At 45.8% G+C, this 16883-nt stretch overlaps 1 protein-coding gene across 1 annotated transcript in view; it reads left to right on the forward strand.

Moving 5' to 3' along the window:
* The window catches only part of PSMD7 (proteasome 26S subunit, non-ATPase 7), a 42363-nt gene extending 27080 nt beyond the window's left edge, over window positions 1-15283 (forward strand). The window contains exons 6-7 of the mRNA XM_086948210.1: window positions 14307-14398; window positions 14496-15283. Coding sequence (XP_086804336.1) covers window positions 14307-14398; window positions 14496-14940 — 537 coding nt within the window. The 3' untranslated portion in view covers window positions 14941-15283. The remainder of the gene's footprint in view (window positions 1-14306; window positions 14399-14495) is intronic.
* The last annotated feature ends 1600 nt before the right edge of the window (window positions 15284-16883 follow it).

A 16883-nucleotide genomic window follows, 5' to 3' on the forward strand; every position in this document is an offset into this window, starting at 1 on the left:
GCCATCTGATGGGGATAGTGGATTGCCAATCAAAATATTCGCTTGAGCGATGCAAGGGAACAAAGGTTAACGTGGCCAATTTCAGGCGCTGTCCCAAAGTCCGCTCAAAGGACCATAGTATATGCAGGCAGCTAGGACCCAATCGAGCCAGGTCTGCAAGAAAGAGCCGAACATCCTCTGCGTGCAAAGCAATTTGGACGTCATGTGATTGCCAGAGGCTCCATTGGAGGGTGCGAGAGGGGGCAACCCTGTCTCGTCCCTCTTCTGATTGGAAAGGTGTTTGAGCGCACTCTGTTAACCAGCACTCTTGCAGTGGGCTTGGAGTATAGGATGTGAACCATACGGCAGAATTTAAGGCCCATACCCGTAGCCAACAGGCCGTCCTGTAGGTAGCCCCAGTCGAATGAGTCAAATGCTTTCTCAAAGTCGACTAGAAGTAGTGCTAAGTACAGGGTCGATGCCTTCCGGTTGGCCAAGGCCCGATGTAGATGCCTCAGGCACTGTCTGGTACTCCGTGCCGTGCCTCAGCCACTGGTCAGGATGGATCAACTTGCTAAGATACAGTTTTAGGTGCTGAACTAGAATCGTGGCGTATATTTTGACTTCGGTATTAATCAAGGAAATGGGACGATAGTCCGCACAGACAGGTTGCGTTTTGAGGATAATGGCTATTGTGGCCGGATCAGTCTCTGGATGGAAGGAGCCTGTTTCCATGGCCTCCTCGTAGAGGGCCGCAAGGTGCGGGAGAAGTATGTCACGATAGGCGGAATAATATTCTTGCAGTTAGCCGTCTGGGCCGGTGTTACCGGCTGAGCCGAGCGAAAGGGCAGCTTGTATCTCTTCATTTGTGATCGGGTTTTCTAGTCCATCTGACTCTGGTGCTGTGAGTTTGGGGAGATGAAGGTATGCGAGAGCGATCAGTACTATAAGGGAGAGCTCTGGTTTCTGCACAGAGTACAGGCCTGAGTAATAGTTTGCGAAGGTTTTGAGCCATTGCTTTGGGAGAGCGATGGATGTTCCCATCTGAGTCACGGATCTCCGAAAATATTCGGTTTGCTAAAGGGTAGGACACTAATCTGTGCAAACACTCATAGCTTCTGCCCAGGTCGTTAACGGGTTAGCATGAGTGGTGCTGGAAATGGAGGGGGTCCCTGTGGCGTAAAGCCTGGGGTGCATGTCCACATTCAGTTTATGGTAAAGGGCTTGAAATGGGCGGAGGGTCAGGAAGACCGAATATCTTGCTACGCCAATGACATCTTACTCTACTTCGCCTCCTCCTATAGACCTATTCATGGGGTGCTAAATATTTTCACAAACTTTGGGAAATACTCCAGCTATGCCATAAACTGGAGCACGTCGATGTTGTTCGTGCTCCGGGGCCAGGTCCTGCGTCTCCCAGTGTACTGCACTGTGGAAGTGGCCACGGATGACTTCCGCTATCGGCGGGGGACACATACCTGAGTGAAGGGGGGAGGCGAGGAGGCCCCCACGGCAGCCGCCACCGCCAGGAGTCAGTTTCTTCTTGTTGCCCACAGCGCCGCCGCCCCGGGACTACAGCTCCCGGCAGCCTCAGCGACGGCGCTGCATCGTGACCGCACGGGAGCGCCAGGAGGCGCCTGAAAGCTGCGCTCTGCTCGGCGGAGCGGGGGGACACATACCTGAGTGAAGGGGGGAGGCGAGGAGGCCCCCACGGCAGCCGCCACCGCCAGGAGTCAGTTTCTTCTTGTTGCCCACAGCGCCGCCGCCCCGGGACTACAGCTCCCGGCAGCCTCAGCGGCGGCGCTGCATCATGACCGCACGGGAGCGCCAGGTGGCGCCTGAAAGCTGCACTCTGCTCCGCTCCGCGGGACGCCGGGCTAAGCCCGGGCAAAGGGCGGGCCCTCTGTGGCCCTCAGAGGACCTGAGGAGGATGGGACGGGCCATTCCACTTGGCCCCATCAAAGGAAGAGGTACAGAGACACTTTACCCTTTTCTATTGTGTTTGAACTGCCTAGTGACGTTTTGGGGCCTTTGTAGTTCATTTACTATGTCTATCTGGGAAGAACTGAATGCCTTGTGTGGCACAAACTACGCCCCTGACATATCAACTCCCTCTACAGTGGGCAGAGATACTGACCACATAAACTGCACTCCCCAGGCCCCTGAAATAATCCTGCTTCAAGCTAATACACTGCCCCGGGAATCAACCAGCAAAAGGAACAACGAGGTGATTCCATCAAATGCCGACCGAATGTGCTGTAGCTCCTCATTTTCCCCCGCCAACCCAAGTGTATCAACGCCGTATAAGGCGGGGACTACATCAAATGACTCTGTTTCCCCCCTCCAATCAACCCTACTGGACCACATTGAGCGATTGTTGAATGCGGCTCTATCACCCCTGCTCACAAAAATTAAGGAACTGGGAGATGGGTTGTCCGGTGTTGAAAAAATAGTACAAAGGATTCAACCATCAACTGTAAATACTGCTATTCCCTCATGTTCTACGCTCTCTACCAACCTTGAGAAGCCTAAGTCCATCGAACACCGGAAAGAACGAACAATTGATTCCTCTCTCAGCCCACCCATCCCAAGTGGCCGTAATGTTACTTCTAAGCCCACTCGTGTCCCTTTCAAAGCTCCTAGGTTCCCTCAAGAAAGAAGGCATCGAATTAATTTACCCCCTGAAGCCGCCCCCTACGTGACTGTTCTCTCCGGGGTCCCTGAACTTAGTCAGGGAAAACTCGAAACAAGCCAAGATCTGCTGAATAAAGCCATCTTCTGGCTCCATAACAATAGACCGCTGCCACCTGACCTAGATGGCGGAATCCTGAGCGTCAGGAGGGTGGGGTGGCTAGGTATGTTGCCCAAAGACATTCCGGGAGACCTGATATTAATTAAATTCAAACACAGGAACATTGTCCCCTTTTTAAGATTTTCTCAGCCCAAAATTGGAGATGGCCCTATTTTTACTTGGGACTTGTTTGACTTTTACCCCGGCCCCAAAGTATTGAATTATAACACTTGGTGAAAGGGGACTCTGTCTACCATGCGTTTTTATTTCGCACTAGATTGATTTTAGTTTGCTTTAAAATATCCGTTTTTTTCTTAACATTGTAATGAACTGTTGAATCCTATATACCTGTATGTATTTCTTTTTGTTGCTTTTATGGTTTTAAACTTAAAGACCGAATAAAGCTTATTTTGATTTGATTTGATTTGACTTCCGCTATCTGTGAAGATTTATTTTAATTTTGTATTTATTTTGAAAGTTTTATAGAGCTCGAACCAGATCCTGGCGGATATCAGAGCGCTGTACAGTCAATAAATGTTACATATACATAAAAAAAAGAACTAAACGAAACATATGTACAGGAGCGTATTGTAAAAGCAACAGAGTAAGAAGCGATAAACAGTCTGTCTCGTAGTGTGAGATTGAGGGACGATATAATGCAACGGTTGCTTAATAGGGTCTTTGTCCCATTCAGGTTTGAGGATTTCTATGAGCCATACTCATGTGAATTTGGTCATGAGGATAGCTTTTACTTCCTTTTTAAACGAACCAGTGGAGGGGCTGAGTCTGGTTTCTGGGAGTAAGGAATTCCAAATTCTAGGTGCCATCCCAGAGAAGGTTCGATTATATGTTTATTTCTTTCTGAATTTTGGTGGTTTCAGTAGTAGTTTTTCTGCATTTCTTGCGGATCAGATCCCACCCGAGATCGTCAGCTTCTGTGCCAAATAGTTGGGTGCATTATGATGCATGGCTTTGTGCGTCATGCAGGCTATTTTCAAATGAATTCTGGCTTCCAGGGGTAGCCAATTCAAGGATTGTAGGTCCGGGGAGATGGGGGATCTTCAATTGGAACCAGTTATGAGTCTTGCTGCTGCATTGATTGAGGCTCGTAATGGAGCTGTGAAGCTTTGGGTAAGCCACATAGAGCGACACATCCATATTCTACTCTAGGAATAATTAGAGATTGTACTGCTTGCTTGAAGTCATTGTGGTAGGAAGGGTTTCAGTTTCCGTAGTGTTTGTATCTCCCCCTAAACCTGTTGTATTGGAAGGCAAGGAGGGGGCTGTGTATCTCCATCTCTACCTCTCTATCTCTACCTCTCTATCTCTACCTCTCTCTCTTTACCTCTCTCTCTACCTCTTTCTCCACCTCTCTATCTCTCTACCGCTCTCTCTCTCTACCACAGGCGTAACACAAGCCCCCGCAACCCCTGAGTTGCGGGGGGGCCCACGCTCCAGGGGCCCCACCGGGGCCCCTCACTGACTGTACATTGATGAAGACGTATGTATCATGAATCAGATGATTTTAAAATTATGGACGGTCCCGTGAGGCTGGCACTGGCAGCAGCACAGCAGGAATGCAGGGGCGTAACACAAGCCCCCGCAGCCCCTGCATTGCGGGGGGCCTCGCGCTCCAGGGGGCCCCGGCCGGGCCCCTCCTCACGTAATAAATACACATGTGATGCACTGTAGGCTCTAAAATGGTGCGCAGCACGGGCCCCGGCTGGGCCCCTGCGGGAGTCTTTGAAATGGTGCGGGGGCCCAGCCGGGGCCCTGCGAGTCTTTGAAATGGTGCGGGGGCCCCGGCTGGGGCCCCTGGGAGTCTTTGAAATGATGCGGGCCCCGGCCGGGGCCAGAGTCTTCGAAATGGTGCGGAGGGCCCCGAGAGTCAAGTCCCAAATGGTGACGGCCCCGGCCGGGACCGTCACCCGTGTGAGTGTCTGAGTGAGGCACTTTTGTGTGAGCAGTTATTATCAACAGTCAACTCGAATCTATGAAATGGCGGCGCCGTGGCCAGAGTGAATGCGCGTGAGCGCAGCGCGCACACACTTGTTTACTCCCGAGAGACTGAGAGTCCTGACTTTCACTTTCCGCCGCCGCGTTTGCGCGTGGGGGCGGGGGCAGGCTGTCTGGTGAGTGGTGAGTGGTGACCAATGCCAGGCAGCCCCAGGGGTACAACACATGCGCAAACGCCGGCGGCGGTGCGTGCAATCAGCTCACACGTTTGAGTAAGGTGTGGCGTGTGGTATCACCAGGGGCGCGCATAGCCATAGTCAAAAAGACAGAGAAGAACGAAGACAAATCCAGGCCCGCCCGCCCACACACCAGGGGCGCGCATAGCCATAGTCAAGAAGACAGAGAAGAACGAAGACAAATCCAGGCCCGCCCGCCCACACTCTGGACTGTCCGAACTCGGAAGTAAGTCCGTCATCGGCGGGGCCTACAGTGTGCTTGACAGCCTGGAGGAGCGTATCTCCAACTGTTTCTAATGTGCGAATGGATCAGAAAGGACCCTGTGAATACCCCCATAGCTGCCAAGATTTCAGATTGTCATGTGTGACATTTTCAAAATTTCAGTGTAGTTATGAGTGACATTTCAACAACTATGATTGACATCAAGTAATGAAGACCAGGGAAACAAATATCGGAAATAACCGACATGCCGAGTGATGTAGCCTGTGTTTAACTTTAAGGGTATTGGTATCATTTTCCTAACTCAACGTTATAAGCAACGGCCTTTACATTTAATTAGAACTGTAAGTTTCAATTCAAATTTACACTCCAAATTATTTAGTTGCAAGTGTGACTGGAAAATCAATAAATATTTGCGCACCAGACACAAAAGCTAATTTAAGCTGTTCCTTCAGTTGAGCCAGTAGCGCAGCACATACGAAAGCTCGGACCTGAAAAATCACTGCCTACACATAATAGCAATAGATATCTCGGTAGTCCGTATTTCAGGCAGCTGCTCGGTCTTTGCGCGCAGATACTGACAACCCAGGGAAATTTGCGTTACTCTCTCAAAGGCGACACTCGGTTTACACAAAAATATCAAACATCTGCTAAAATAAAGTATTTCTTTAAACTCCAACCCCTGTGGTAGCTTCACGCTTTTCCAACAGGGCAAGTTAAGCAGTGTAATTTAAAAAATAGATGCACACTGCCCGGGGTCTGGTGTGCATCCTCGCGCTATTTTTAACGAGTTGCACGGGCCTCTACCCACCCAGCACCTACCACTAAGTAAAAAAAACTGGTCCTCCTCAGAAACTGGTAACTTTTCATTTCAAGCGCCGACTCCATTTCTGAACAGCAGGGCGTCGCCACGGGAAAGGAGAAGGCCTGGGGCAGCAGCACAGCGGAGATACTGCCAAGCCCAAGGAAGGGAGAACGGCACAAGCACCCCCTGCGGCTCTTGTTAACTCTACCACCGCGCCAAATTGCCAGGCAAACTTTACATCAATGAAATCACAGTGACAGGAGTTAACTAATAAAAACAAACAAACACTGACCCTATGTATGGATTTTTAAGTGACATGTTTTTGTTATGGAGAAAAACGTGACCTTTAATTGCAGGTCCCTTTTATAAAAGCTATAGTTAAAAGACCACACCAATTACATTCTTCATTTCTTTGACACCACCTTTATTGCAAAAGCCGATCACTAGAGGCAGTATGAGTGTACTGTGGTAATATGATAGATTCTGAGTAACAAAATACCTCTCTGCGGGGTTTATTGCAGTGTAATAGAAATTTTACGTTATATCCAGGGCCACTGGAATTATGCGATTGTGCAGCTGCAGCGATTTTAGCATAATTATTGATTTGCCACATAATCTGCAGATTTTAACAAAAACATTTTTTATTTCTAGCTGAAACGATTAAAAAAGTGCTAAAATGCAGCATCATGCGTTGCTGCGCAGTGAAAGGCCCTTTGCAAAACTGATTATAACTGAATATTGCTATATTTGGGTGTTAAAATGATACTAATGAGATGCAATCAAAGACCATACAGTGTTACCAAGTTTAAAATGATGAAATAATGAAGTAATACTATTACAAAATGTGCCACATTATGCCACATAATTTGGCCCTCTTCTGACGTATAATTCCAGTGGCCTTGATTATATCCCTAGTCACTTTTTCAAAGCTTCTCATAATAAATGGATTAGGCCTATTGCTTAAAGTAAAACTGATAATTTTGGAGAGCTAGCAGGTAAGCTAAAGTCTTTTGAAAAAAGTACAGCCTATGTGCCTCAGCCTCTCACTTTCCTGAGGCTTGCCTGGTACTGCGACGAGCTGGACAGCGCTCAGAGTCCGCAAGTCAACTGACTGTAGTGACTGAGTAATTATGTTAATTTATTATCCAATTTATCCGGCATCTGAGATTATCAGTGCTGGGGCCTCTCGCATCATGTTTGGGACAGTTGGGGCCCACAGTGCCCTCTATTTGTGGTGCTTTGCAACAGTTTTAAGATCCTCTTAGAGTTTCTTGTTGCTCAAAAAGATGTTATTTCTGATATTTATATGTTTCCCTCGGTCTTCATTGCTTGATTTTGCTCTCGAGAAAGTGACACTCATAGCCTTTGAATGTCACTCATAATTACACTAATATTATGAAAATGTCACACATAAGCAATCTGAAACCTTGGCAGCTATGCACTTACACACAAGGAAACTGTGAATGAATCCCTTTATGAGTGCAAAAATGACTTGAATAGGAAACATATTTTTACACTTGTAAAAAAGCTATTTACATTAAATGTATGCAAAAAGGGTTGGGGAATCAAACCCTGTATCGGTGTACAGAGCATTTTTCCACATATTGCTTCTCAATCACATTATATAGACTTCCCTGTGTTTTGGACTGCTAGCGTGATATTTTTGTCATGTGTTGTAGTAGAATGTATTTTCACATTTTTGGACATTTTTTGAAATAGTATAGGCTCTTCTGAATCTTGATAACAACATGTTTTTTATTTGATTCATCTTTAGCCAGATGACCTTCATAAGAATTGGAGTGGTATGAGCAAATTTAGAGCTCCTAGTGGTATTCGGAATGATTATTTTTTTTTTTTTTGGCATGCCATGTAAAGAATGTTTTCACGATTTATCATTTGCCAAATGATTACCCACAGACGTTTGGCTTCCGCTATCTTTATTCTAAAGCTTGCAGTTTCCAGTGGAGATGGTTTGTGGTTGTGTTGGGTACACTGCTGTATTATGCTTCCTCTTGTTTGGCTTCTTTTTAGTAAGGATTTTGAGAGTTCCCATGGCGTTTTAAGAACCACGATTGGTGCTGCTGTGTAAGATTATGTGGGACTACACTTTTGTGAGTTTTGTAAGGGTGGTCTGGTAACAATATTAGTCACCACTGAGACTATACCAATCGGCACCCATTAAATGTTTGGGGATCAAAAGATCACCATCAAGAGTGTCTGATTCTTTTGTTGGGTCTCTTACTATTTAGAGAGCGACCTGTGCATTGTCAGTACATGTGTGGAACCCAATATTGTGTTTTAAAAGTAGATTCAATTGAGGCTCTGGGTATATATTAAATTATACTTTTGGGGGTGCTGATCCCTTGGGTGGTTTAGGTTATTGTCTTGGTTGTGCTGAACTCACCCATGAACATGTATTCATTTCAGACATCCAGTGAACGGGAGAACTAAAGGAAAACGTTAGTATTTTGCCAACAGGCACAAACCAAACTTCTCTTATTCTGACAAAGGTCAAGCCAGACACATTTAGGCAAACTGTTGATTCCGATAAATGGAGTGACTTATTTCCAGACATTCGTACTTGACACAAATAGACTGACCAGGCAGAAAGGAAACACTATCTAAGATGTAAAGGACTACCATGACTTATTGCTGGTCAGATTAACAATATCCAGTGCTCCAAGTCCTGACAAATTCCTTTTACCCTTTTTGGTTGGAGACAATGCCGAAACCTATCAACATATATATGTGGGGGGCCCAAGCTCTAGTCGGCTCTGTGCACAAGCAGCAGGTCTCTGGCTTGAGAGCTCCTGACTGAGTCTGGACCGTGGGGGGCCCCCTCTATATATTCTGCAGGGGGGCCCCCTCAAGTTTCGTTACGCCACTGCAGGAATGGTGTGGGGCCTGTGGCTGGCAGCAGGAATGGTGCGGGCCCCGGCCTGGGCCGTGTGGCTGAGGCTGAGCGGCTCTGACACTGCAGGCAGGAATGGTGCGGTGCGGGCAGCGGGGCCCCCGTGAGCGGCTGAGCGCCGAGTTGAGCTAGTGGCTACTGGTGTGCACTGAGAATGGTCCGGGGCCCCGGCAGGGGCCGGTGAGTGAGGCTGGGCCTGGCTGGCAGCAGCACAGCACTGCAGGAATGGTGCGGGGCCCCGTGAGTGAGGCTGGCTGCTGGCACTGCCCCCGACTGACTGGCAGTACTTCTGCAGCTGCTGGAATGGTGCGGGGCCCCGTCCGCGGCCCGTGAGTACTGACTGGCAGCCGCAGCACTGTAGGAATGGTGCGGGGCCCCGGCCGAGGCTGGCAGCAGTAGCTGCAGCACTGCACTGGCAGAATGGCAGTGGTTGCAGGAAATTAATGGTGCCGGGGCCCGTGACGTGAGGCTGGCAGGCTGAGCGGCGGGCTCTGCTCTCTGCCTCAGTGCCTCTGACTGTCTTAAGCACTTCAAATTCTTCAATCAGTGGAATGGTGCGGGGCCATCATGAGACACACTCAATAAGTGCGTTACACTCAGTAAGATGTGGCATCAGGCAGGGGAGCGCAGCAGAAGACAAAGGAAGCCACGCTGACCGTTGACGCTCAGGTCAGGACTCCTCACCGGCGGGGCCTTTATTTGCAAATTCCAAATTGCCATCATTTAAATTGCCCGGTCCCGGCCCCTACTACCACCTGGCTTATAGCCTTGAGGCTTGCGCTGCCCCCGCCCCCCCACCCCCCACCCCCCCACCCCCCCAATCAGCTGCCCTGCAGCCCTGCCATCCTTCAGGCTTCTGCCCATCCGCTCCAGCTCTCCTTGCGACGACAGGCCCAGTAGGCCCCCAGCCCTCTCAGATCAGGTGAGTGCGTTCTCCAACTCACTTCAAACGTAACTGTAACGCACGCTCATGTAACAGTTTTGTTCCTATTGTGAGAATGTGAAGCGCTCGCCTTACACTGCATGATGACTCGTCTCTTTATTTATTTATGCATTTTTGAACGCTGAATTTACGGTAAAGTCCGCGCTCAAAAACGCATAAATAAAGTGACGAGTCATCATGCAGTGTGAAACCAGCCCACCACTACTCTCTTAATGCTGCTGCAATCCAATCAGGGGGCAGGGGCGAAGATACCATTTGGTGCAGCAGGTGCAAATGGCACCAGCAGCGTGCACTGAAGCCGAAAATTTGCTATATTTTACTATCCCCAGCAGCAGCCAAAAGGGGTAATTTTTTTTGTCTGCAAAAGGGCCCTGCCATGTCATCCTTGATGCTACACTATTGGATCCACTGTAGTGATAATTTTCCCAGTCCCTGCCCAGGTTAGGTCCCCAAAGAGTAGGCAGTGGAGGGGGATAGCGTTTCTTCTCTTGTGGTGGCAAGCAGGTGTAGGCTGTGACATACATACCTACATTTTCGAAGAGCAAACTGGGAAATTTGTATTTCTCCCATTGACTTCTATTGAGGCCTGAATCTGGTCAGTCTACCGTCTATTGGCATGTATGACACTTATAAATGTGCTGCTGCAGGATCGGATATGAGAAATGCAAATATATGTTTTTCCCTACCTGTCAGGAGCACGGACAAAGCTCTAGGGCAGACAAAGAGCGTGACAAACCTGTTGTGCACTCGCTCGCAGGAGCAGGTTAATGGCAATGCTTACACCATGTTGTTCAAAACCATCTCCCTGTTGTCGACTGAAGCCCTATGAGGATTCAAGTTTTTGCATATAGGAATCGGTAGGTTGGAACTAGCCTTCAAATCGGTAGTCTCCCAAATTGGGAGGGTTTGCATGTATGCTGTAAGGGGAAGGTGTTATTATGATGTCTCCTTTGCAACAGGTGTGTATCTTCATTGCCTCTTAGTGCTTACGCTGTCCGTCTCCACTCATCTCCGGTTGAATGGAAGAGGCTGTGAACTTTGTGTATTCTTTAACTGTGACAGGTGTTGAATTTGACTCTCCCGATTGAATGGTAGCAACTCTTTGTGACAGACTGTGTTATAGCTTGTGTACTTCTCGTGTATATTGTCAGTCGAGTTTTTAAGGAATTGCAGGTTTGGGTTTCTCTTTCAAAGTTTCAAGGTATTGTCAATTCTATATCAGACCCTTCATAGTTGTTCTTTGTTCTTCAGCCATAGGCAGTTCCTGAGACAATAGGATCACTCCTTGGCATTGTTCTGATTGCTGCCTCAGTTAAATAATCTGTTTTTGACAGTATTTTTGCAAATGGCATAGCGTGTATGTTGAGAGTGTTTCAAACTTTCTCACTAGAACTTACAGAAAGACAATATAGAGGCATTTCATTTAAATGTTGGATGTTTCAAATCAAAATATGCTAGATTTCTGGGTGGTTGAGCAAAATGGTACATGGTGCGCCTCGCCGCCTGGGGGGGGCCAGCCATGTTCTTTGCAGGGGGCCCCCTCAAGTTTCTTTACGCCACTGCTCTCTACCTCTCTACCTCTCTCTACCGCTCTACCTCTCTCTACCTCTACCTTTCTACCGCTACCTCTCTCTCTCTATACCCCTCTCTCTACCTCTCTCTCTACCTCTACTTACCTCTCCACCTCTTTACCTCTCCCTCCCCACCTCTCCCATTCCACCTCTCCCTCTCCACCTCTACCTCTACCTCTCTACCTCGCCCTCTCTCTCTCCCTCTCTACCTCTCCCTCTCTACCTCTCCCTCTCTACCTCTCCACCTCTCCCTCTCTACCTCTCCCTCTCTACCTCTCCCTCTCTACCTCTCCCTCTCTCTACCTCTCCCTCTCTCTACCTCTCCCTCTCTCTACCTCTCCCTCTCTCTACCTCTCCCTCTCTCTACCTCTCCCTCTCTCAACCACTCTACCTCTCTCAACCTCTCCCTCTCTCAACCACTCTCCCTCTCTCAACCACTCTCCCTCTCTCAACCACTCTACCTCTCTCAACCACTCTACCTCTCTCAACCACTCTACCTCTCTCAACCACTCTACCTCTCTCAACCACTCTACCTCTCTCAACCACTCTACCTCTCAACCAGTTGAATTCCAGGAAACCCAACCCATCAGTATTTCAAATCTGCATGTGAAACGTGGGTAGGATGAGCCATGCAGCTCCGAAAGAGATGTTCTTTTTACATAATTTGTATTTAATAGATTTGGGAAGCAGGAGAACAGTCTCACAGTTGAGATAGGGATTCACATACACTGGCAACTGCTTTTAAATTGGCTTTAAAACCATTCAAAAATTGCCGCAGCGGCTACGTGGGATGCATTGGACTAAGTGGCAGCCGGAGCCTGATAGCACTGCTTGTCCTTAAAAAAAAAAAAAGCATTTGCGTAGCCAATAGGTCTCCCCTTTGGGACCTTATAAGTGTTTAGTTATCCAGTACAATATCCTTGGTGCAACATCAAGTGTTGCATGGCTAAACACTTATAAGGTCCTAAAGGCGAGACCTATTGGCTATGCCAATGCTTGTTTTTAGCTGTTATTTGTATATGTAAGAAACAATTGAGTAAGTATGAACACCCATTTAGCACACTGTTTTCAAGATCACCTGCTTTTAATTTATTTATGATGAGTCCATCTATCTTCACATAAATATTGAAGAGTTCCGCTCGGCTGTGCTTAAACCGTGTTATCCCTATACTTGGTATACTTGTAAGTGATCTATTCGCTACAAAGCAGGGAAGGGGAGATCAGCTGGTTTATACTGTACGGAGTTGTTTTAGGAGGAAGAGGTGTTGGTTTGCTTTTGAGGTGTGCACTTTAACCTCTTAGTGGAAGGGTGCGGTTTGCTGTGTTTCGAAGTGGGTGGTGGTAAAAGGCTTTCTGAAATATGAGGACCATAACTGCAGTGCTGGGCCACTAGCTGTCTTCTCACTGCCTGTGCAACACACAAGGTCTTTAGTGTGCAACATAGTGCTGTAGTGGATGAAAGAGTACTTGAAGATTCACTCCGACACTAAAGGAACAAAATTATGTCACTCAAAGTACAAGAAATCATGTAGCTAAAGCGGGCTGAGCCTTTGGTCCATGCTATGTACTGAAGAGGGCGAGAGCAAAATGTGAATGACACTTGAGCAGATCAGTGGATGTAGAGAAATGATCCAGAGCTCCTGTATGTATGGATTTGTTCTTATGATTTTTTGGGGATTACATGAGGGTGCCCAGACACCTGAAGCTCTCTGGGCCAGTCCTAGGAAAGGGAAGTGTTGATTATGTCAATATTTTAGTTAAACCTTTATTTTACAGATGGTAGCCTAAAGGGAAGCGTCCACCTCTCAGGCTACACTGATTCAGCTAAACTCCCAACAGTTCAAAATGCCCACCCACATTCAATTTCAACAATCCTAACATTCCCATGAACTCACCAGGGCAGAAAACGCGAAGTTGTGAATGTTTGAGGATGTGATATGGAAGACCCCTCCCCCTCAAATATATCCTGGCATCCTCCCCTCTTGTGCCTAAAAACTGAATACATACCCCCGGATCCCCCAAGAGGGGGAAAAGGGTACCGTTATCATTATTACTTTCATGCTGCTCTTTAATCTAGGGTTCTACCCTATGCATCAATGTTTGAGTACTATAAGTAATTCCTTCTTTTTTCAAAATGCCAATAAAAAAATTTCACACACAAAAAACATTCCCATGAACATTCTATAATAAACACAATATGGGGTTACACATCGACGCGACAGTAAATAGAACTTGAAAATAAAGGAAGGGAAAAGTAGTAGTGAGAAATTGGATTCAAATTAGAAATGCAAGAAAAATAAGGATAGAACAAATGGGACACAGTATTTACAGAGGTAAAGACAGGAAATATGCCAAATGTAGAATAAAAGGGAACAAAAATGGAGAGTCTAAAAAACATAAAAAGCAGAGTTGAAAAAGGCAAAGAATGCAGTAGATGAGGAAGGAGAAAATTGGCAAAAGATGAAGCAGGCAATTATTGAGGTTGGAGAGTTGAATCAAGAGAAGGAAGGCTGCCATGAAACCAAATAAAGAGTGAAAGTGTGAAGAAGTAAACCGTGGCTCATATTGTTCCACCCATTCTGACCTTATGGCTTGCTGTAAATTACTTGTGTGCCTTTGCTCCAAGACTTTCCCTGTTTTTTGGTTCCCTTATGACATCAGCCTTTAATGCCTGTTCTCCAATTACAAGTCATCTTATTTTATTCCACCCTTTCGGCTGTCCACATGGATATATTTAATTTAGTTGCATTCTTGCAAGTGCTGCAACTTTGTACCAGATAACACTAAAGATATTCTCACAGATTGTTCTTGTGCAGAATCTAAAGATCCTTTAAATTTCATATTATATCTAAGGATCCTTCAAAATTCATATTATTATTTCTTTTTATCTCCAGGATGGCACTCCTACCTCCAAGACATTCGAACATGTAACCAGTGAGATCGGAGCAGAAGAAGCTGAGGAAGTTGGAGTTGAACACCTGTTGCGGTAAATATTGATTTTATTCTTTGCATTAGTATTGCTGCTTTTGTTTGCTAAAGTAAAGTTGGACAATGCATTTTCATATTTGCTGCTTTGGTTACAGAGATATCAAGGATACCACAGTGGGAACTCTCTCTCAGCGCATCACAAACCAGGTGCACGGCCTGAAGGGGCTGAACTCTAAGCTGTTGGACATCAGGAGTTACCTGGAAAAAGTGGCGATGGGTAAACTACCCATCAACCATCAGATAATATACCAATTGCAAGATGTCTTCAATCTGTTACCAGATGTCAACCTGCAGGAGTTTGTCAAGGCCTTCTACCTGAAAACCAATGACCAGATGGTGGTAGTGTACCTGGCATCACTCATTCGCTCTGTTGTTGCTCTCCATAACCTGATCAATAATAAGATAGCCAACCGAGATGCTGAAAAGAAAGAAGGCCAAGAGAAGGAGGACAGCAAGAAAGAAAGAAAAGACGAGAAGGAGAAGGAGAAGGAAAAAGAGAAAAGTGATGTCAAGAAAGATGAAAAGAAAGAGAAAAAATGAACAGTGTAGATTTTTTTATTTGTAAATTAAAAACATGGTGAACAAAGTTTGCTGCTACAGGGTTCTTTGCAGTTTAATGGTTTCAAAGGCTGGTGGGAAATGTGGTATTTTCCTTAAAGATGGGTTTAAAAGTCAGCACCATCCTTCTTGTTGCTCATATACTCCTGCTACTGAATGGCTGGCAGTATGAAATTGAGAAGGTAGGGAAAATGTAGAATCTTAAGGAAGACGAGTCGTTTTTTTTTTTTTTAATTACCTAGGTTGTGCAGAGATAATTGACTGCTGATTGATTCGGCTTATAGCCGTAAATAAAGCACTGCTGAATGCACCAATGTATACAAAATCTGCGAGTGTCTTCAAGTGCGATTTAGGTTCATGAAAACATGTCTTGTAACTGTTGTCTGGGAGTTGCTTTTCTCACAAAGCGACTGCACAACAGTGCTTTTAAGAGTTTTATTGGTGCTCTTTATAGAAAAAGGGGTTCATACTGGGATGTGGAAGTTTTCGTCCTTGCTCTGCAATGGTATTAAACAATGTATTTAAAAATTAACCATTTTGTTAAGGTGCCCCTGAGTAACTGGCCTTATGTTCTCGCCTATCATTCTGGTGTTGTAGCATTTTAAGTTCATGGATGCAAACTCCTAGGGGTAATCTGCACGTATCACACGATTGGTGCCTATTACGGCTCTCTTTTGGCCTTGAAGTGGATTCAGACCATTCATATTATTCACTCAGCTATAGTACATCTTTATTCTTATACATCTGGATAATAAAATACAGTGATTGTAAACTTATTGAAGTAATTGATGCTGTTCCGTATGCCAGCTCCTTTTTCGCATAAGTCACTATGAATTTCTTTTCTTTAGCTTTTTTTTACTCCCTGGTGCAAATTTATTTTCTGGGACTCATTTGGACTATCTCTGCTCACACATTTTCTTCCATAAATGGTTTGCAGGCTTCTCAATAGAGCAGCACTTTGCTGTACAACTCAGTATTGTCTGGCATGACTTGTATGGAGTGTTGTGTATATTGTAAGAGTTAACTGCTAGGTCATTGTCGTAGGTAAGAAGAATGCTTGTAGTGCATTGAATTTGAATAGGTGCATGACCTTCAGCTTTCAGGGATTATCTCTGTAGAGACAGAAAAAAATCAAATTAAAGGGTGCCTGAAAGTAGAAATGATATGCCTTCCAGTGCACAGTGTGTGTGTGTGTGGCATTCTGAACTGAAATGTAGTTTGTCCCCACTTTTTTCTAAGTGATTCAAAAGCTTTTTCTTAGGATTCATGTTCTATATTGAAGATATTTGTAGGCTGAGGGCATAATATAACTGTATCCAAGTTCATTTTGTGTTTTATAATATATCTTGAACTGCTGACTACTGGCTTTGTACACTGGAAAGCTAATGTTTTTGCTGCCAGACCAAAACTACTAGCTTCTTTCATTTAGGTCACCAAACTGTTGCCACGGCTTGAATGCTAGTGACTGACTCCTTCTGTGTTCTTAGGGCTGCAGATATTGAATCACTGTTTTTGGGCCTAGGAGTTTGTCATGACTGAAGTGTAAAACCTACACTGCAAGTAGTTTAATCTTTACCACTGTCGCTAGTCTGAAGGACAAGATGTTTAGCTAAGCGTCTTCAGGTGTATTTTAGAGCAGTTGCTGCTTTGGAAAACATAGTAACCTGATTTAAGCATTTTAGCCTATTTCCAAGGTCAGGAACAGTTGTTAAAGGCCCTGAAGCCGAGTTATGTGAGGATGATAGCTTTCAACATCCACTATAGTAGAGTCACAAAAAATATATTCAAACTTTTAACCCACTTAGAGTGGAATGTTTAAACTTAAAAAGGGAGATACAGAAAGACAAACCGTAGGAAGTTGGAGCCGAAAGTCTGTACCCACCAGTATTGTCCCTGCAATTCTATATTGTCTACAATGGAGCAAC

This window comes from Lissotriton vulgaris, unplaced genomic scaffold (genome assembly GCF_964263255.1).
Source record: "Lissotriton vulgaris unplaced genomic scaffold, aLisVul1.2 SCAFFOLD_1690, whole genome shotgun sequence".
NCBI classification, from domain to species: Eukaryota; Metazoa; Chordata; class Amphibia; order Caudata; family Salamandridae; genus Lissotriton; species Lissotriton vulgaris.